This window comes from Gekko japonicus, unplaced genomic scaffold (assembly GCF_001447785.1).
Source record: "Gekko japonicus isolate JY-2015 unplaced genomic scaffold, Gekko_japonicus_V1.1 scaffold913, whole genome shotgun sequence".
Taxonomy (NCBI): Eukaryota; Metazoa; Chordata; class Lepidosauria; order Squamata; family Gekkonidae; genus Gekko; species Gekko japonicus.
Genome location: NW_015175383.1, coordinates 1,352,339 through 1,375,016, shown reverse-complemented (window position 1 = coordinate 1,375,016; position 22,678 = coordinate 1,352,339). Strand labels below are relative to the sequence as shown.

Below are 22,678 nucleotides of genomic sequence, written 5' to 3'. Positions count from 1 at the left end.
ATCCTACCTTATACTCTGTGAGTTGGATCCTACAAAATACAAGCACTGTGCTGGGTCAGGTGGTCACCACGGATACCATGCACTGGAAACTGAATACACAGTCCAAAATCAAATCAGGCAACAGAGTCAAAGGTCAGAAAGCCAGGAAATCAGTCAAAGGTTGCAGGAGCTTGGAGTAAGGAGTAGAGGCTAACAGCCAGGATCAGGTCTGAGCACACATGGTTGCTTCCGCACTGAGACAGGTGCGTGGGGGTGTTTATGACCAGGTCCTCCCTTCCCTGGGAGTCACTCTGCCAAGACTCACAGCCCCTCACTTTGCCTTTGCAAGAACTGCAGTCTGGCACTCCTCCTTTGCTCTTGCACATTTCTGTATTTGTACACCTTTAAATATTTGTAATTTTTTAATAATTCTGGTAACTTCTGTATTTCATGCCTGTTTATACATGCCTTCTCATTATGTGTTTTCTTAAGTAAGGCAAATAATTATGAGTCTTTTGTGTACAATGTTAATATGTAAGATTTTAATAACAATTCTCACTTTTAATTTTGTTTTTCTTAAAAGGAGTTCCAACAATGCACGGAAAGTCATAAGTTCATTTATTTAAAACATTTATATGCTGCCTCTTCAGACACCTGCTCAAGGTGGCTCGCAAAGCAAAACTTCAAATCAGAGTAACTTAAAACCATTAACGTTTGCAGCCATGAAAAATGCAGAAGTCTAAAAAAGCCATGGCAGCAGCCGCCGCAAGTCACACGGGGAACGGGGGGAGCATCATCCACAACTGCAATCCTTGTGTCCCGGCCCGTCCACCCCTGCTCTTCCCTTTTACCCTCCAAAAGCACAGGCATGACGGCAATCAGGCCGGGACCTCCTGTGGTCTAGAACCCCTCCTTTCCTTGCCCAGCTGTGCCTTAACACCACAGCATAAGGACAGAGGAATGAAAAAGGCCCTTTAAAGGGTTAAGAAGGGGGAAACAGCCCTGTGCAATTTTGGAAATGGAGCTTAGCTCTGTCCCTCTCTCCCTTGTGGCTACAGGTGGAGGATCCAGATGGATGCTCCAAACACAACTACCCCACAGCTTAACACTTCAATTGGAGAAAAACAGGAATTATCATGTCATGGGAATGTTCCCCTTTAATCTAGGGCAGTGATGGCGAACCTTTTAGAGACCGAGTGCCCAAACTGCGATCCAAAACCCACTTATTTATCACAAAGAGCCAACACGGCAATTTAACCTGAATACTGAGGTTTTACTTTAGAAAAAAACCACTCATACATTAACTTAAGATGATCCAAACAAAGTAAGGAAAGCAATCGCAAATGCTTTCATTTCATTTACTTTAAATTATTTGGCAGAGAATTCAACACTTTAATGATGGTCTGGGCCTGGCTGGGGTGATACGCGTGCCCACAGAGAGGGCTCTGAGTGCCACCTCTGGCACCCGTGCCATAGTTTTGCCACCACTGATCTAGGGGTTTTCTGCATTCCCTGGAGAAGAAAATCCCTGCATGGAAGCAGCCATTCCAAGAAACGCCTACACGGTGATGTTTTGTAAAAAAGAGATTCTGAACATCAGGTTAAGAGATGACAGGATGTGATTAACGTGATTAACAAATAGTGTTGTTTGGATACCTGAAGAACAACATTTCAGGTGACTTTTATGCATTAACAACTGGGGACCTGCAAGACTTCTGGATAAGCTTGCCCACCTTCAGGCAGAACCTAGAGATCTCCCAGAATTACAACTTGTCTTCAGACCGCAAAGATCAGTTCACCAGAGAAAATGGCTACTTTGAGGGTGGACTGTATGTCATCATACCCCACTGAGATTTTCCCCCTCCTCCTCAGGCTACACCTCAAAATCTCCAGGACTTTCCTGGCCCAGGTTGGTTACTCTCCCTCCCTCCTTGACTTGCTCCTTTCCCTCAGAGTTTGGCCACCTCTGCAGGTCTGGCTCTAACTCCTTCCCTGAGGCAAGTTGTCAGGGTAGGAGGACTCTCACTCACCCACTACCTCCCCTGCTTTGTCCACTCTCCTTCCCAAAGGTCTGGGCACCCAACTGTTCTGCTCACCATTCTGCCTGCCTGCAACCTACCACTCTGCCTGCCCTCACCCATCTCTTCTGCTTCCTGTTGCTATGTGGAAAGTGGCAGCAGTAGGGGGAAGCAGTGGCTCCTGCCCTCTCCACTCTCTTGTTCACCTGCAGTGCCTCAGCCTATTTGGCTCAGCAGTGTTGGCAGCTCCCCCACCACAGCACAAGGCAGGTGGATGCTACCAAGCTGACAAAGATCAAGACCCTCTGTTTGGAGGGATTTAACTCCCTCTCCATTAATTATTCCTCATTTTTCTGCAAACCTGATGTTTCCCCTAACTTTGTAGAAAAATCTCTGTTCTCTCTACATGGCCCCAATCCACAGATTTACCTGAAAGCCCCCATAGTCTCTCCAATTTTCCTGCTTCCTTTTCTCCTTCTAGGGTTGCCAGCCTCTGTGTAGGGGCTGGAGATTTCCTGGAATCACAACAGATCTCCTCCTAACTGCAGAGATCAGTTCCCTTTAGGGTTGCCAAATTGAGGTTGGGAAATCCCTGGAGATTTGGGGGTAGAGCCTAGGGAGGGTGAGATTTGAGGAGGGAAACAACCTCAGCATGGTATAACACTATGAAGTCTACACTCCAAAGCAGCCATTTTCTCCAGGGGAACAGATCTCTGTCATCTGGAGAGCAGTTGTAATTCTGGGTGATATCCACACCCCACCTGGAGGTTGGCAACCCTAGTTCCCCAGGAGGAAATTACTGCTTTGGAAGGTGGAGTCTATGGCATTATGCTCTGTTGAGATCCCTCCCCTCCTCAACCCCTCCCCCCCAATTTCAAGGAATTTCCTAACTTCTTTCCTCCTCTTGGTAACCCCCATATCCTCTCCCTGCCTCATTCTCTCCTTCTCAGCCATTCACCAACCTATCTTTTATCTGTTTCTCATCTTCAGCTGTATTTATTCTTTATTTACTCCATTTATACCCCACCTTTCTCCACAGTGGGGACTAAAGCAGCCTACATCACTCTCTTATCCTTTTTATCCACACAACAACCCTGTGCGGTAGATTAGGCTGAAAGTATGTGACTGCTCACAATCACCCAGTGAGCTTCCACAGCAAGATGGGGATTTGAACCTGGGTCTCCCAGACTCTACTCTGAAGCTCTAACTACTACATTACACTGGCTTTCATAGGGCGGCTGCTGTTGAAAAGTAGTAAGTGAAAAGGTGTTGAAAAGTAGTAAGCAGCCAAGCCTAGTTCAGTCAAGCCGGTTGGCTGGTATAAAGTCACCCAGAGATTGCTTCCAGGCCTAGGGCTGCCAACTTCCAGGTGGGACCTGGAAATATCCCAGAATTACAACTGAATTCCAGACAACAGAGATCTGTTGCCCTAGAGAAAATGACTGCTTTGGAGGGTGGACTCTATTGCATTATATTCGTCTGAGGCCTGTCCCATCCTGAAACCTTGCCCTCCTCAGACTCCACCACAAAAATCTTTAGGAATTTTCCAACTTGGAGCTGGCAACCTTAACCAGGCCTGGCCCCAATGAGTTCTCCTTTGAAAGGCCCTGCTCTCTTCCCCTGCCTTTTTACTCACAGAAACTGAAGCCTGGAATACTGTGGTTGCCTAGCAACAGCCACTGAGGTAATCCATTGCTTAAAGCTACAAGTGCTCCTTTTATCATTTTCAGATTTTTTAAGGTGCCCAGTGTACTTTTTTTAGATTTCACATTTCTATGCAAACATAGGGCCCTTTTCAAGTTTGTAGAAAGATCTGTCTTGCTTGTTCACAGCTCCAGTCATCACATTTAAGTACCCAAAGATATTCTGACTTTGCTATTAGAATATACTTCCTTTCTAACAGCAGCAAGAATATGTATTGCATTTCATCAGAACTCTCATCCTCTTTGATGGGCAGGTATAAAACCATACGAACGGTAGCATTTTGAGTGAAAATGAGAGAGCAACAGAAATGACTACACAAACTCGAACCAACATGTAGAGAGATGGATTTTATTTACAGAGTATCAGAATACGTTTTGTAATAACACAGGGCCATATGCTTTATTTTCTCTGATCTGCTGTCTTCTGTTTTCTTTTCCTTCTGAAATATTGAATTATTACAGTAATAAAAGAGAGGGAAACTACCACATTTTGAAAGACTAGATTAGAGTCCAGTAGTACCTTAGAAACGGACAAGATTTTGGGGGTAGAAGCTTTCAAGAGTCAAAGCTCCCTTCGTCAGCTTTGACTTTTGGATGTTTATACCCCCCAAAATATGGTTGGCCTCAACAGTGCTAATAGATTCAACGCTAGGTGTTCTGCTGCAGACCAGCACAACTATTCTCTGAAACCACATTATTTTTTGTATTTTTCATATGTGCTTGTGTGTGTGAGAGAGTGTGTGTACACCTGGAAATTATGGCAACCTCTGGTGACTGAGCACCTGGAGAATATTTAGAGATGTGGCTGAGTAAAGCCTGCCCCCACCTCCTGAGTGCTGGTATACCAAGGAGGTCTCCCATCCAAGTATTTGCCGGAGTTGACCCTTCTTAGCTTCCAAGATCTGACAAGATCAGGCTTGCCTGGGCTATCCAGGTCAGGGCACTGAAAGTACATTTTGAAAGAGTCCCCTAATGGCAGAGTAAACAATAAATAATCCTGCATGAGTAGTTGTATATTCAGAATTAACAGTGCAATCCCAAGCAAAGTTTCACCCTTCTAAGCCCATTGACTTCAATGGATTTGAAGAGAGTAGCTCTGTTTAGGATTGCACTGTGAATTACATACCATTCATAAATCGTATTCATTCATAACATCATGGATCACCATCATCACAGTGAAACACTTGGCTGCATGTATTTTCTTTTTGCTTTAAATTGCTATGCTTGAAGAATTATGTGTAGCTCTAAAACTTGCATCCAACCTTTTGAACACTGTTTGATCCAAAGCTATTGTCTTTGATTTGTGTCTTAAAAGTAGCAGACTTTAATGACAATAAGGACACAGCAGTAAACGAAGTTCAGTAATTGTTAATTATTTTATTTAAAATACCATGCTCCCTCTGCCAGGAAAAAAAACATACACAAATATATATTTATTCTTATTTATATTTAAGTAATATGATAGTGATAACCAGGGTGTAAGTAAATGCATACATTTCCATTAACTGAAGAATCCGAAGTAGAGTTAACACCCTTGTAAGTCTATTGAAGTCAATGGGCTTAGAATGGTGTACCTCTCTTTAGGATTACATTGCATCTCTCTGCTACTAGCAAGATGGGAGTCTGAGTCCCACTGGATGTCAAAGAAATTGCAAATCCATGATGAACACAATTACTTTACTTTCGTACCCTGTTTAAAAATCTGATGCCAATGAAAAATTTCCCTTATACCTAACAATTCAGTGACCCAAACAAAGCAAGTTGCCATTTACAGAGAGAGGACCTATAAATTACCGGGACATATTACTCTTCTCCCAAAGACATGTCAAGTGCTTGCCATAAATAATTTTCTTGCAGAGAAAAAGCGGTGTTAAATCAAAACTACAAAGCCCTAAAGAGCATTAGATTTATGGCAATCTAAAAGGAGCTTTGCAGGTTCATTTCAAACATATGCTTCTGGAAATCGATTGGCTAAGCACCCTGATCTCTTCCATTCTGCCTCCACCTCTTCCAGCCCTTTTTCTGAGGTTATTTAAGGAATAAGCAGCAGTGGGGAGATGGTACCGGTCACCGTTTTTATATACATCTGAAAGTCACTTCCAAAAAAGAGGCAGAGGTAATAGTTGAAGACTCCCGCCACAGACATAAGGAAAAGGAACGATATGACGCGTTTTCCAAACATGTAACCAGGCGTGCTGAGAGAAATAAAAGAGCAAAGAAATGCATAAGAATGTATCGATTCACTGGAAGAGTGCTAATCCCCTCTATCTGCCATCAAGGTCAAGTTAAATAGAGCTCAGATGTTCCGATTAATGGGGTCAAATTCTACACTGATGTACATCTCTACGATACAATTAATTTCATGTGAGCAGTGCAGGTGTAAATCAGCACAGGAAATTTGGCGCTCCTTGCAAAATTTATGCATCAGCAATCAAGAACATTCCATTTAAAATATACATATATCTTATCGCAGCTATTAAAAATGATGGGCCTGATTAGATCAGAAGCAAAATCCAACAGGCTTGCAGTTTTAATCTGAGGGGCTAAACAGTAGACACTGACTACCGATCCTCAGCACCAGCTTAAAGGTTTCTCCATCCCAGAGAAGTTAAGACTGTTGAGTTGGGTGAAAGAGGGCCAGTTCACATTTTGCAAAGTTCATGTGGTGAACACATGGAATGTCAGCAGACGCAGTCATGCAGTTCTGCTCTGGGAACTAATTCCCAAGGTGTGTGGGGGCCCAATTCAGACTAAGACCCATCCTGGTAGAACTTGGAGATATGCTGATGTAGTGCTCAACTAGTGCTGTAACGGTGGTGGTGGTGGTGGTGACAGTGTGCCTCTGCTGCAATAGGGGCGAGAAATCGGCAGCACCTGGGAAATGATGGGGGAAGAACAGGGCTTAGTTAGTATCCTAAACCCCTTCAAGCCCTTGTTCCACCTCCAGGAAATATTATGATGGCCAAAAAGCTGGCCAGTGAAAACTCCTCTACAAGCAAATTCGAGTGGGGATTGGGGGGGGGGGGAACCCTGTTTCCCTCTGTCTCTCACCATGCCTACCCTCCTACAGCACAGTTTAAGATACCAATTTAAATTACAGCAAAATTACAGCTTACCTACATACTGTATAAACCCTGGCCTGGACCTGCATGTCTCACTTGATTGGGCAGGCAGTATGGGATACATTTCCCTGGCCTTATTTGTTTATTTGGATATTTATAACCTATTTTTTGCCCCAGTGAGTATCCAAAGTGGCTTGCAAAATAATTCTCTCCTCCATTTTGTCTTCATGACAACCCTGAGAAGAAGAAGAGGCGGAGGAGCAGGAGGAGGAGGAGGAGGAGGAAGAGGAGATTGGATTTATACCCCACCCTTCACTACCCAAGGGAGTCTCAGAGCAGCTTACAAACTCCTTTCCCTTCCCCTCCCCACAACAGACACCCTATGAGGTAGGTGGGGCTGAGAGAGCTCTTGACAGAAACTGCTCTTTTTCAAGAACAGCTCTTATCAGAGCTATGGCTTGCCCAAGGTCATCCAGCCAGGTGCAAGTGGAGGAGTGGGGAATCAAACCCGGTTCTCCCAGATTAGTGTCCGCGCATTTAACCACTACACCAAACTGGCTGGTAGGTTGGGCTGAGTGCATGTGATTGCCCCCAGATCACCCCCAGCAACCTTCCATGGCAGAGCTGGGGGTCTGAACCTGGTTCCCCCAGATCCTAGTCTGATCCTTAACCACTACACCCTGCTGGCTCACACTTTGCACAATTGCTATCTCTGCTGCTGCCACTTTACAAATAGCAACTCTTTACTGGCTCAACAAACCTTCCCTCCTACTAGTTGCTAGTTGTGTCTTCCACACAAGGTAAAGATGCACAGTGCAGACAGGGAGATATGCTGGCAAAACATCACCAGGGACTACAGTCTCATTGCTCTATGGCTACCAGGGGCTCCAACCATTGATACTGCTGGCCCAACACCTCTTTTTCCTTTGGGGCAGGAGCAGATTGGCCATTAAAGACACTGGAGAAAGTCCTGGGGGTATCAATGGTCTGGGAGCTGTCCCCTTGCCAGGGTGACCCCAGCCCCAAGTGTGCGGAAGCCCTCTTCCCGTGCAAGATGGGAGGCAGCTGACACAAGCCATTGGATGGAGCACTGCATGGAGTGGGGAGGAAAGTACATGGCCCGGTCCAGTCCCATGGGGAGTAGGGAAGGAGGGGTATGGCTTGGCCTAGTCCTGCATGGTAAAGGAAACACCTGGCCAAGCCATGCGTGTCACAGGGAAGAAGACACCTGGCCTGGCTGAGGCTCTTGCAGCAAAGGAGATGCTTGCTTGGCCGACCCCTGAGCGATGAAGGAGGCGTTTGGCCCAGCTCAATGCCATGTTGTGTGGGAAAGGAGATACCCACAGGGAAGAAGACACGTGGCTCTGCCAAGCCCTACTTGGCCTGGCTGAACCCTGCACTGCCCAGAAAAGGAGGCACGTGGCATGCCTGAACTACACATAGTGGAGCTGTCCAGCTGAGCTGTGTACGATGTGGGCAGGGGGGGGGGCATGCTCTTTCTGCCTTTCTCTTTCCTTTTTTTTTTGGGGGGGGGGACCCTTTTCCAGAACCATTTTGCCCTCTCAGTCTACCCCTGCCTTAGTCCAAACAGGAACTGCAGATGGAGTTCCAATGCAAATCTGTATGAATGATAGAGAAGCACTGGCCCAATGGGTACGTTGACTCACCTAACAAGTGAACCCCACCATGTTGAAACCCTCAAAGCGGAAAGAGGAAGTGTAGACACTGGGAGAGAACTATGTACACTGTATTTCCCTTGCTTTTCATTGCTACTGCAGAGCATTCATTGATTTCATTTATTGACTTCATTTATACTCCACTTTTTCCTCCAATGGGAACCCGAAGTGGCTTGCAACACTCTTTAAGTAAAATTTTAGTGAATTGTATTTATTGTATTGTATGTTGTTCTGTACTGTTTTAATGTTTTAACTTGGGCATTCGTGCCCCTTGTGAGCCGCCCTGAGCCTTCGGGGAGGGCGGGGTATAAATTTAAAGATAAATATAAATAAATAAATAAATTTAATTCTCCATTTTATCCACAAAACAACCTTGTGAGGTAGGTTAGGCTAAGAGTGTGTTACTGGCCCAAGGTCACCCAGCAAACTTCCATGGCAGAGTGGGGATTCAAACTGGGGTCTCTTAGATCCTAGTTCAGCACACTAACCACTACACCATGCTGGGTTTCATTGCTCACTACAGTCCCTATGTCACCTTTGGCTCTTTGCATGCAGTTCTCCAAAAGCTGTAGATGGCAGGACAGACCCCCCCCCATTCATAGTGCAGTGCCAGCCATCAGCTGAGTTTATAACATGACTAACAGCTGCAGTAACCAGTGTACACCCAACTGCTCCTGCTATATGTATGTAGTGCTCTTGCTCTGTCCTGGTTCCTACAACAATACAAGGTTATCTGACAGTAGCTTGACCACAGTTGCTCCAGTCATGGGCATGCAGTGATGGGACACCCCTGGATTTAATTGTCAGTTAAAGCAGCTTTCTAATGCACAGAATCCTTACTAAAACCAAAGAGCTGGCCAGCTCAGTCATCTGACTTGCTTTCAGAACAGTGTCCCTGATACTGTTCAATCAATGTATAGATTGTTTTCACACCTGGATCTCCATTTGATTGGGGTTTGGTAGACAGCGACTAATTCCCTAGTGCTCACTATTAACTTCATCTGTTTTCAGCACAGGACTCACACTGGGAAGGGGACTAGAGGGCCAAATGCTGTCATCACAGATGTGCTCTAGCAAGAAGGGAGCTGCAGGATCCTTAGATGGCACAATCTGCCTGAACACAGTGGCTTGTGGCAGTATGAGGTCATAGAGACATGCCCATGTGTGTGTTAGTTGGTTGCTTTCATATATGGCTGGATTTGGGGTTTCATGTCCTCCTTTATGATTGGCAGATGTAGGTATTGTTGCTATGGACCCCAGTGTGATTGCTATGCTCATGGCTCTTTGGAACTGGGTCTTTTTGAAGAAAAAAATCTCTTCCATGTTGAGAGAGCATAGAATAATCAATAGTTATATATTACCACAGTAGCACCAGAGATATGTTGTTGTCCAGGGCATAGGATAGTACTGCTTGAATCCTGAGGATGTGTGGCTAAAACATATCTCCAGGGCTCACTGTTAAGAATGTTTACAACCAGTGCAGCCTCTGTAGTGTTCAGTTTTTGAGAATGGGAATCACTGTGGGAAGCAAAGCTGAAAGGCCTAGACCATGGTCCACTGGTGTGTATTAAATGTAAAACGCAGGACCATATACTCAAGATCCGATAACATATGAGGTAGAACTAAGCTGTGCTAAGCAATTCTGCATATACCCTCTTGCTTAAAAAAACACACAAATAAACAAAACAAAACTTTTAGAAATATCACAGAACCAAGATCTGGGGCCAGAAGTATCACATAATCAGAAGAAGGAGGGTTTTTTCATTCTATGGAGGAAAAGCCAATAGAATATTTTCTCATTTTTTCATATCACAAAATTCAAAGGGATTTATCATTGTCTTCATGTATCTCTCTCCAGGCGTTCCTCTGTATGGAGGGGAAACAATACAGCAAAATTGGCCCAATAAACTGAGTGAGAGAATCTAGAACATAACATAATTATGGTAAGGACAAAGAAATGTAAAAACGGGTGGCCACCTGATAACATAAAACGTTATAAGAAGATATAAACTGAGAAGTTACCTCTGTGTCCTTTCTCCCAAATAGCCAACAAAATACTTCTGCCTCACAAACAAGTACATCAACCCAGCGAAGGCAGCAGGAACTAAAGAGAAAGAAAACCAACACCTTTTAGATCTCTAAAATATTTTATCCAGTTTCCAACCTGTTTTAAATAATATGAATCAGAGCCAAAGATCTGAGGGAATGAAGGTTAAGAAAATCCCTTTAATTTTTTGGAATATCAGAAAGCTGGTCAATCTAATTAATTTTGCTGAAGTAAGACACATTCCTGCAATGTTCTTCTGTGTTGATGCGGAGAAGGCATTTGATAGAATTGACTGGTTTTTCTTGGACTCAGCTTTAATGACCTTTGGCCTGGATGACATATTTTGCAGATGGGTGATTGGTGGTAGGTCTTCCACTTTCTTCAGTTTGGGAAGAGGAGTGAGACAGGGTTGCCTGATCTCACCACTGTTGTTTAATATAGCAATTGAAATTTTGGCAATAGCAGTGCTATTAGCAACAAGGAATTAAAGGCATCAGATTCCAAGAAAATACCACAAAATTGTTATTGTAGGCCGACAATATAGTTTTTACTTTACAGGATCCTAAGAATTCAGTGCAGAGTTTAAATCAAATAATAATGCAATTTAGGGCAATCTTTGGGTATATAATTAATAACCCTAAATCAGTGCTGATGGGAGTGGGGCTAACAAAAGTAGATAAGAGTAGGATAACTGAAGCAATTAATTCACCTTGGAAGAGTGAGAAAATGAGATATGAAGGCATTTCAATCTCTAGTAAAGTGGACCATATGATGGAACAAAATTGACATCCAATAATTAAGAAAATGGAAAACGATTTTAAAAACTGGACCAAATATAAATTGTCTTGGCTAGGATGTATTGTTATCATTAAAGTGAAAATCCTACCTAGGTTTTTTATTTGTAATTATGGCACTACCTTTATTAGCTAATCAGGCAATGCTGAAGAAAATCCAGTAAATAATGAATAATTTTATTTGAGAGAACAAAAAAACAAACAACCCCCCCCCCATGTTTTGCAACATACTTGGGAGAACAGTGGTCTTTCTGTACCAAGTGTTGAAAGGCACTATTTGGAATCTAGGCTCTCTGCCTTATTTAACTGGTTTAGATCGAATGAGACACAAAGCATTTGGGGATTAGAGCAATATGGACTTGCTTGCTCAATGGACACTTGGATCTGGAAATATAACAAGCAAAGGGGAAAGCAAGATATTATGTATATCCGTATGGCATCAGTGAAAGCATGGGATCAGTGCAGGAAAATATTAGGACATTAACTTCCCTTACATGCCAATATTCCAACATAGTGAATTTGTAAAAGTCCTTCAAACAGAAGGTTTCAGTGTATGGAAGAGTCTGAAATTGACTAGAATCTCTGATTTTCTTAAGAACCATGCTATTAAATCCTAAGAAGAACTTCAACATGAGGCTGGAGAAATTCCATTACTGTTTTTTCAGTATCTCTAAATAAGAAGTTTCAAACTGATATTTGGTGACCCCTAAACAGATTCAAATGAATTTTAGATCAAAGAGAACTGCACAGATGATTGGTGTCAGTTATTTATGGGATTTTGGCAGATTCAGACATTTAACATACAACTTATAAAAAGGTGGGGAAAAGACTTACAGGAAGTTATCCCTAAGGATCACTGGCAGGAGCTATGTAGGGACATAATTAAAATATAGTTAATACAGGCATAAGCTAAAATGTTATTAAGATGATGTATAGGTGATATCTTACACCTGATAGGATCGCTAAGATATCAGCAGATGTCTAAATTGTGCTGATGATGTAACAAGGAGACCAGGACTTCATATATGGAGGCAGTGGCCATTAGTACAAAAATTTTGGAGCAAAATACTTAAAGAAATCAATAGTATCCTGAATTGTAAATTACCATTTGACCCTAAGGTGCTTCTACTACATATTCTACCAAATAACCTTCATGAAGGGGAGAAATGCTTAGCCAAGAATTTACTAATTGCAGCAAGGCCGCTGCTGGTGTAGTGTGGGAAGCAACTATACCTGCCAAGTCTAGATGATTGGGCATGTAAAGTATGGTATGTAACCTTAATGAACAAAATAACAGTATATAAGAGAAGCTGCAAAGGGAAAATAGGCTCTCAGGAACTGTCAAACAGTGGAGTCCATTTATAAAGTACTGGAATAGACTCAGGCCAAAAGAGCAATTTAAAGATACTGTTCTAAGATACATTTAATTATTTGACTATAGTTGATATAAGGGTCAGTAGGGGTAGATGGATGCTATGAACTCTATGGAATGTGTTAATTGTGTATTATGACTTTTTAAAGCATGCACTGTGTTTAATTTAATCCGTTAATCTGTCCTACTTGTGATCTTCATTTGTAATTAACGTAACTTCATGATTATTGTAATGAAAACTTCTTCTATTAAAAAAATGTAAGAAGAGCCCTGCTGAATCAGACCAGTATCCTGTTTCTAATAGTAAGCAGCTAGCTTCTTCCTAAAAGCTCATAATGCCAACAGCCACACGTCATTTTGTGAATGAAGTATGTGCATTAACAAAGGATTCTTTAAAATCTTCTGAATAATTGAATGTATTTGTATCCAAAACTTTTTAGCTTTAATATATGTCCACCACAAATGATAAAATGTCACTTCTCTCTGATCACATTTCCAAATTGTTTGAAATATTTTTGTATATTTTAGTTAATTTTTCTGGGGCCATATACCATCGGTATATCATTTTATAAAAGTTATAAAAGTATATTAATATTTATAAAAGAATAATAGTAAACAACTGAAACCAGAGGCTTTTTTGTTGGGACTAATGGACAGTCAGTAAAAAAACCCACATGGAACTTTGTTTTTGTATATCACAATGGTGGCAAGATTATTATATGCTCAGAAATGGAAATCTCCAATATTGCCTACAATGGAAGAATGGCTAGTGAAGATGGTGGAACTTACGGAGATGGTTAAGCTTACTTCTCTAATCAGGGAAAAGCTATTATCTACATTTATGGTTAACTGGTACCCCCTTATATACTGAAATGATGACTTAGGGTTCTGAAGATCAAGAGGATAAAAACTAGATAACAGATAAAGGAGAGGTTTTAGTAAGGTAGTTATAGAGAGGGTGATAAGAGTAAATTAAGTTGTACCAGTTGTAGACAAAAATCAAAAGATATTCCCTTACGTTTCTCATATTTCTCATGCTTCTTTTAAATTATATTTTTATGTTTTCTGTTTTTTCTTTTTATGCATGTTGCTTCAAAATTTAATTTAAAAAATTGAAAAAACCCCAAAACATTATGAATGTTTCTACAAAGCTACAATTCCAAGGTTCTTTAGGAAAATCTGTTTAATGGAGGTTAAACATAACACTCTCTGTACAGGGGAAGTACACCGGAGTCACAATTAGAACATAGGAGCACAGAAGGCGAATCGTATGCTGCACATCTATATACTAATAGCCAACTGTCCCCAGTGTGTACAGATACTTATTTCTGCAAATTGGGGGCACATGAAGGCTCAACAGTAATTCCTGCACACTTGAGGCATTACTTAGGTGTGCAGAAAAATCTAACATGTTTTTTAAAATATACGGAGATACTTGAATGAAAACCCCCCTGAAACTGTGTTCTCGCGCAGGTGTGGAAAATGGACTTGCCATTTGGAAATGTGGCAGAGCTTGCTACTAGCAGCTGCGAGGGAGCTGGGGGAGCCTTGGCGGGTGGGCAGCTGGGATCCAAGCAGGGCTTGCTGCTGTTCCGGGGGGGGTGGGGGGGGGGGGAGAAGCCAAGGCGGGCAGGTGGCTGGGAGCCACACAGGGCTCGCTGCAGTTGCTGCTGGCTGAGGGGAGGGAAGAAGCCTGGGTGGGGGGGAAGCGTGGGCGGCGGGGCGGCTGGTACCTGGGCATGGCTTGCCACTATTGCTGCTGGACTCACCTGCAGCCACCTCCTCCTTTTCACTGAGGACCCCCTCCTGCTTTGCAGGCCATGGGGCATACACAAGTATCGCGGGTCCTGCTTCTTGTTTTACCTAATTTCATTTTTAAATGTCTCTGGCATATTTCCTTCTTGTAATGGTCAGTTCCAGGTATACAGGTCTATATTTAATCATAGCTGAAGTCCCAAGTCACACATGCAGTTAGTGATGGTTGCTGTGTGGGGGTTACCCCAACTAGCAACCAGCTCCCCATGCAGCTAAGCAGTTTTTATTATGCAACCGCAAACCTTTCCAGATACTAAAACAAAAGCAAAGGCATACAGACATGTCTTTAAAAAGGCACAGTCTTTTAGCAGAAATCTATGTACACAGAACATGGATCCCTAAGAACAAATTCAAGATAACAGTGTGATGCACAGTTAAAAAATCTTTTTCTTGGTGTGCTGAAAACCAAACAGCAGCATCATGTTGGTGCCAGCAATATGGTGATGTCACTTCTGGCATGACCCATAAATGATGTCACCACATAGGCATGACACTCTAGTATGCAACCAAAACTTTATGGTTTTACCATAGAGATTTTGAGAGAATGCTAGAGTGTCATCTGGCATGATGATGTCACTTCTAGGTCATGCTGAAAGTGATGTTATGGCAACAGCATGATACAATCTCCCCCTCCCTGCATTTTCCCAACCATTCCCCCACACACACTACCCAGCTCCCTGGCAGGAGGTAATGCAGGGGGTGGGTGGGAAATCTCCTGCCTCCCTACTGGGGAGTGTAAAGTTTGGGGAGGAAAGTCAGTGAAGATATAATGGCACTTTAGGAAACCCAGTTCACAAGACATTTGTTCTCATAAATAAAGGTAAAGGTCCCCTTGCTCGAAAGCCAGTCGAGTCTGACTCTAGGGTTGCGATGCTCATCTCTGTTTCAAAGCCGAAGAGCCAGCGCTGTCCAAAGACGTTTCCGTGGTCTTGTGGCCGGCATGACTAAACATCAAGGCGCACGGAACGCTGTTACCTTCCCACCGAAGTGGTACCTATTTATCTACTTGCAATTCCTTGCTTTCGAACTGCTAGGTTGGCAGGAGCTGGAACTAGAGACAGGAGCTCACTCCGTCATGCGGCAACTCGGGTCTCGAACTGCTGAACTACTGACCTTCCACAGCCTGCAGTTCAGCGTCTTAACCACTTGAGCCACCGCAGCTCCTTTTGTTCTCATACTCCTCTTCAAAACAGGCTTTTGTGGGAGACCAAACATTTATGAACTCCAGCATTTAGTGTCCATGACCTAGGTTTTTCTGTAAAGTTTATATTGGCCAACTTGTGGCTACAATTGCATTTTATCTTCAGGGAAAAATCACCACAAGCCATGTCTGGAAAATACATGGGAGGACAGTGAGGATGGGCTTCCAGTGATGTCATCAGCATTCCATGGTAAAACTGAATGAATCAATCATGGCAATTCCATGCTAGTCAGTGGGAGAAGCACTCTTACTTCCGAGTGAACATGTTTAAGAATGGACTGGGATAGGAAAAGGGAAGAATCCTTGAAGGAATACTGTTCCGTTAACTATATTTGGGCATTATAGAGGTAAAAGGGGGGGGGGAGCAAATTGTTGGAAGAGACAATGCCTGGTGTACAAAGAAGAAGAGAAGAAGACCTGTCAGGGAGCATCAATTTAATTGCTCTGCCAACAGAAATATACTGGATTTTAGTCTCACTCAAACCCCACCTTGGCCAAGTTTCCAAAAGAGACCTATTTCACACATTACCATGAAGAAGAGATACTGTTGCCCATCCAAAGGAGCAGAATGGATGAGTAAATCTCAACAGACAGATTTTATTTAGAAAACTATTCCACTGTGAAACTTCTGATCAGGACTTTCATTATAATCCAGTGTGAGTTGCCAGTTTTTCCTAGGCAGTGCAACTGTCTGACAAGCAGAAATTCAGGGGGTAAAGCCCTTCCCCGTATGTAGATTCACTGAAGGGAAAGACTTCACCTGTTGAATTTGTGTGTATGAAACAGCTAAAAGGAACACTGGCAATCCAAAATTTGTTTCACTCTGTAACGGAAACCACTCATGCTCGTGCTGCATCTCTTTTCATTTCCTGCACTTTTGAAGAGAACCCTGCTCAGTCCCATCGCTCAGAATCAAAGCAGGCATCTTTCAAAAGGAACACGCAGTCTTGCTGTTTGCCCCGAATATCAGAAAGGTAACACAAGGGCCAGGGAGAGCAAGCTGAATACATTACCTTGGCTACAAAGCAAACCAGCACACCAAAGCACCGCAAGAAAGGTAGGGTAGGCGTCTCTGCAGTTTTGGCTAGGAAAGGAAAAGATTCTCTGATAAAGGGACACCATCATAATGAGAATTTTAAAATAATATATCATTATCATTCAAACATAACTTTTAACAACTTGAATATGTAAGAGCAGGAGTTTAGTGCAGAATCAGAATCCCATTGCAACTATTAAAGGCAGTTGTTTGGATCCTTTAGTTGTGCAAGCAAGATGGCAGATCTTTGCTGCCATCCTCCCCCCCCCCCCAAAAAGGGGTGACCTGTGAATCCAAAAAAACAAATCCTGGCCAGGGGGGGGGGGGACAGAGGCAAAATCCATCCAATATTGTATCTTCTGTTTGATGCAGTGTTTAGAGTGTGTGCTGGGTTAGGATCTGGGATACCCAGGTTCGAATTCCCCACTCTATCATGGAAGCTTGCTGGGTAACCTTGAGCCAGTCACTCCCTCTTAGCCTAACCTACCTCACGGGGTTCTTTTGAGGATCAAATGGAGAAGAGGACCCTGATTTCAACTGCTTTGGGTCCCCACTGGAGAGAAAGGCAGGGTATAAATGAAGTAAATAATAAGTGGGGGGAGGGTGAGTGAAACTGCCCCTCTCCCCTTGCACCAATACAGCATCTTCCATCAGCACAAGCAGAGCTGTGCCAGCAGAATGGAGGCACTAGATATATCCTATTTATAATTTCTAGATTTAAATATTAATTGCCCAAGATGATTTGAACTAAGGCTCCCCAAGACCTCTGTTATGTGCCAAAACATAGCCCTTGAACATGGGATCAAGAAAGGGACAAATGAAGGCTGTCCTCCTATTAAATCTTACAGAGCAATCCTAGGCATGTTCACCCAAGGGCCTTTCTGAAGTTTTTGTCGTTGTTGTTGTTGTTGTTGGGTTTGGCCCCACGCCCTGATTTCCACATGCATTTTTCTGCCTTTAGCGTTTGCTTCTTATTTTTAATCCCCCCCCCCCAGTTTTTCCCCCATTCTTGTGAGACCCTGATCTTTTTCTAGAAGCCAGTTTGGAGTTGGATTTTTTCCTCGAGCGTCATGTTTCTTTTGGTTTTCATTGTCTCGCCCACTCCCACCCACCTCCAGTCCACTTTGACAATGATTGGACTGTTGTCATCATCTGATCACTCCCTCTCCTCCCCCTACCTGAAGATGAGTAGTTTAATTTTTTATTTTTTAAAAAATCCACTACAATACTGATATATTGATATAGTATTGTAATGGTAGTTTAAGCAGGTTATCTGAATTCCAAGCTTTTATTTTTTTAAAAAGTAAGTCTCTAGCCTCTTCCCTTGGTAGAGATAGAAGGAATAAAGGACGCTGGCCCATATGATATATTAGCTAAGGTCATCATGTCTGAGACTTTGCAGGGCTTTTTTTTCTGGGGGAACGTGCTGGAACAGAGTTCCAGAGCCTCTTTGACAAAATTATTTTAAAAATGCTTAAAAGTTCATGAGTTTTCAATATACAGATTGAAAACTTCATTTCCCTCTTGAGCGTTCCCGCACCTCTTTTTCTTTTTTTTAAAGCCCTGCTGTACAGTACACCCTTCCCTCATCACCAGGTCAACCCCAGTAGCTTGTTCACTCATGGTGCAAAAGATTAAATTTCTGCGATGGGAACAGTGGCAATTCAAGTTATCTTATTTCCTGAAGTGGTAGCAAGCAACCCACGCACTACTGGGTTTTTTGAACTCCCACAAGATTACTTCCTCTCATGGGAGTTTGGCCACCATTTTGGTAGTCCTAGCAACAGATAAACAGAAATAGTGACCAAATTCTCACATGAAGGAGGAACCTCATGATAGTTAAGAGAACTGGCACCTGCAATTTGCCATGCTGCTTTTAAAGGGAACCAGGGTTAGTCTGGGAAGCAAAAATAGCCTTGGGTCAGTCATGAGTGGGAAGGTGGAGTGGTGTCTATTTGTTTTAATAGCATTTATATCCCACCTTTCTCCAGAACAGAATGAAAGGGAGTGTACACTACCCAGGTCTCTTACCCAAGCACTGTTCAGAGTTAAACCCAGACCTATGTAGATTTGCAAGATACCTTTATCGTTTGCCTTCCAACTATACCCTGGCTGGCTGGCTTGAAGCATCTCTTTAGCAAAGGCAATTTTTATGTATGGACCAAATGCACTCCTACTGGATGTACTCTTCTTTACACACTCACTTGGCAATGGAGACGCGTTCAAAGGCAGACGGCCCAGCTCGCTGAAAACTTTTCCCCGTGTGGTTCTTGCTTTCATGTTCTACCTTGCTTGCAAAAAAGGCTGTCAGATTTAAAAAACAAACAAACATGGTTTATACCAACAGGAAAAGTAAGACACTCAGAAGGAGTACAATAATTGGACAAATTCAGCTTTCAGTGGAATGTATCTCTTTTATTGGGGCACTACAGTACTTGTATAGTACTGATATTTATCTATGGCAGGAGTAATGGGGCTGCAAAGCTTCTTTTCTTTGGTTTATGAATCCAGTTTCAATTTATCAGTCCTGTTAATGACTTTGTTAAACAGATTAAGGCAACAGCATGACTCCCTATTGTGCATTCATTGCCGCTGTGAATAAAGAAGCATTTGCAGAAGCAACGGAGCGAGCGTCCACATGGGGGGAGGAATTTTCTGTGCTTTCCTCGGTATCCCGTCATGCTCACCATTATGACCCTTTGCTCTCGACAAGGGTGTCTTTCACGTTGTCTTAAAAATCCACTTGTGTTACCCCATGTTAGCATGTTTTTTCCTTGTGTTCAGACAACTTCGTAAACATCTCACTGCTGTCTCATACCTTCCCCATTTACCCCCATTCCTAATAAAACTGGTTTCTCCTGCACTCCCCCCCCTCCGCCCCAAAAAGTGAAATGTATTTGCAACAAAGCCTCTGCTTGTAATCTGAACTTAAGTTTTCACATTGGTGACTTCTGGCACCACCCACCCACCCAGAAAGGGGTTGGTGGATTTGGGTGGGTTTTTTTAAAAAAATTGCACCCCAGTGGAGAAACCTTTCAGTGGAAGAAGAAGAAGAGACTGAATTTATACCCCGCCCTTCACTACCCAAAGGTGTCTCAAATCGACTTAAAAACTCCTTCCCCTCCCCACAACAGACACCCTGTGAGGTAGGTGGGGCTGAGAGAACTCTTGACAGAAACTGCTCTTTTTTAAGGACAGCTGTTATCAGAACTATGGGTTGCCAAGGTCATCCAGCCAGGTGCAAGTGGAGGAGTGGGGAATCAAACCCGGTTCTCCCAGATTAGAGTCCATGCACTTAACTACTAACCAAACTGGCTCTGCATTGAAAGGTGCCTGCATTGAAACAAGCAATTATTCACATTAGGGGCACCTTCCTCTGTATACATGCGTGCACGTCTGGTGGTCTCCTCTCTCTGCCTCATTTTCTCTTCCTCTGCAGCCTGAGAAAGCCAGGATCATGTCCTCCTTTTGCTTTATACACTCATGTAAGACCCATCAGACTGTCTCTTGATCCTTCGCACCTTTCTCCTCAGTGGGGAAAACCTTCTTTTTGCTACGCTCTTTTAATGTTTTCAGTTTTAAAATGGCATGGGCCAAGTGACCGAGCAAATAAATGATCTTTTCTGCTTCAGTTGCTGTTTGAGAGCCTCCCATGATTGCCACAAGAGTAAATGTACTAAAGCCAATGGGGCTATTCTCGTGTATATCTGCACGTAAGGCCTTTGCACACACACACCCGTATTCCAAGGAAGAGAGGCAGAGTGAATGAGGCTGCTGAAATGCTCAAACACTTCAGTGCCTTTGCAAAAAAAACCCCCCAAAATGCGACCCTCCCCCCCCAAAAAGCCAGAACAGAGGGGGACACATGAGGGGAAGTCTGAACTTTCCCACCAATAGCGCAATCATCAGAAGCGGCACAACACACGTGAAAACTCTAAAGATGGCTGCAGTCTAAAAACTCCCAAGCTTTTTGCCAGTTAAAAAAAAAAAACCAAGTAGTTGCTATGTTGCCATTGTGTTATAGTGTTTAACCTAACTACTACTGCTCCCCCCCCCCTGAGTGGAGCAGTTCATATCCTGAGCAGAATATAACTGTCATAATCATAAAATGGGCAATGGGCAGTGAAAGACCCTGCGCTGGCTCCAGATTGCTGCTGACTAGGGCTTCCTGTGTTAATGAGCAGCCGCTCACGTGCACAGCTTAGAGGGAACACTGCCTGGGATACTCCCTGGACCAGGTTTTGGCACTTGACTGCGACCCCCTCAAAGGAGTCTCAGAACGGCTTACAAACTCCTTTCCCTTCCCCTCCCCACAACAGACACCCTGTGAGGTAGGTGGGGCTGAGAGAACTCTAACAGAAACTGCTCTTTTTCAGGAACAGCTCTTATCAGAACTACAGCTTGCCCAAGGTCATCCAGCCAGGTGCAAGTGGAGGAGTGGGGGGAATCAAACCCGGTTCTCCTAGATTAGAGTCCGCGCACTTAACCACTACACCAAACTGTATCTCGTGACTAACTACATGCATATATGCACAGTGCATATAAATTTTGACATATAAAGCCAAAATTTCTGTTAAAAAAAAAGAGAAGTAGCTTTAAAGTGGAGTTTTGGAGGGGGAAAAGGGAAGAGAGTAGGTGCATCACAACCATTTCCTCGCTTGCCAGTTCTCCCTTAATTTTTTTTCTCTCTCTGCAGGTTTTTCTACACATGTGCTTGGTCAAAAAGTACAGAAATATGCAGTTTAAAGTGTGTGTGTGTGGGGGGGGGAAGGTGCATAAAGTGGTAACTGGAGTAGAGAAATGGCAGCGATAGTGATGAAATTACTAACCACTCCTTTCCCATTCAAAATCTCTCCCCCACCCCCACCGCAAGAATCTGCTGTTCTTAAAATGGGTATTGGGGTTCTATTATAGCTACACAACACAGTCGAGGTTAATCCCCCCCAAAGCAATGGGGTTGGCAACTCTGGATTGACAAATGCCTGGAGATTTGGGGATAGAGTCCAGGGAGGTCCCTGTCCTCCCCAGGCTCCACCTCCAAATCTCCAGGAGTTTCCCAACTTGGAGCTGGCAACCCTACCCCCCACCCTCTGGTGGCCAGCGGGGGACCTGGCATCCCTATCAGACAGCTGTATGCAAGGATCTATGGTCTGGACTAAGGGGATATTACAGTTTTTAAAAGCTCATTGTTTCCTGAACGGTGTGGTTCTCTCTCTGTCTCTGTTTTACCTCCCCCCTTGTGTGGCTCAGCACACTGCTTGATAATCTAGGAATCTGCAGCTAGATCAGCTCTGACATATTCAACCATTTTTGCTTCTCTGAGTGGAGGAGCAAACAGTTCCTTCGCAGCCAGTAGCTAGCTGTAGGCAAGCGTCTCCCACTCTAGTTCTCAGTAACCACATTCAACTGAACTCCATGCATCCAGACTACGGGGCATAACGATGACTAGAAAATTCAAACTCATACAACCCACAAAGGGGGAAAGGATTCTGAGAGAAACTCTGACACAAGATTGCTGCAACTTCACACATACACACAACAAGCATGAAAACAAGGCCGATTTGGTAGCCCTCTAGTCAACACACAAGTTTGTTCCTCACCCTACTCCCAAATATACCATTTTCTCTTACCGTTTTGGATGACACTTAAGAGAGTGACAATGACCAGAAGGACAAAGCACCCCACCACTTCTTGGTCCATGTTGGCAGCAGGCTGGATAGGATGTTCTCTGCTCAGCTTCTTTTAGCTGCTCAGCGAGACAAACCACAGAAAGAGGAAGTGATCTTCTTCCTTATCTTGCACCACTGAACATTCCTGACACCTTCACTGCTAGGCTACATGAGAGCAATGCTATATTCTGACGTGCTTTCAGTCAGTTGAACGGATCGGCTGCACATACCTGTCATTTGGGGAGAGGCTGTGTTCATATCTGTCTTAAGTGTATTCATTGCTTAGAAGGACAGACGCATACATTC

At 43.4% G+C, this 22,678-nt stretch overlaps 1 protein-coding gene across 1 annotated transcript; it reads right to left on the bottom strand.

The window, feature by feature from the left end:
- Positions 1-5,107: 5,107 nt before the first annotated feature.
- ALOX5AP (arachidonate 5-lipoxygenase-activating protein) lies at positions 5,108-22,453 on the bottom strand. Its single transcript, XM_015425590.1, has 5 exons — positions 22,334-22,453; positions 18,908-19,007; positions 16,681-16,751; positions 10,461-10,542; positions 5,108-5,895 (listed from the first exon to the last, which is right to left on the bottom strand). Exons 1-5 carry the CDS (start codon positions 22,401-22,403, stop codon positions 5,733-5,735), a joined length of 486 nt encoding a protein of 161 aa, XP_015281076.1. The 5' UTR covers positions 22,404-22,453; the 3' UTR covers positions 5,108-5,732.
- Between the last annotated feature and the right edge of the window lie 225 nt (positions 22,454-22,678).

What these genes read in the sequence shown, in the direction of transcription:
- ALOX5AP (XM_015425590.1), bottom strand. Translation starts at nt 22,403, where the DNA reads ATGGACCAAGAAGTGGTGGGGTGCTTTGTCCTTCTGGTCATTGTCACT. An exon ending in CTTAAGTGTCATCCAAAACG is followed by an intron (nt 19,008 to 22,333) that starts GTAAGAGAAAAT and finishes TAAATCTGACAG; the next exon opens with CCTTTTTTGCAAGCAAGGTA. An exon ending in TGGTTTGCTTTGTAGCCAAG is followed by an intron (nt 10,543 to 16,680) that starts GTAATGTATTCA and finishes CTTTCTCTTTAG; the next exon opens with TTCCTGCTGCCTTCGCTGGG.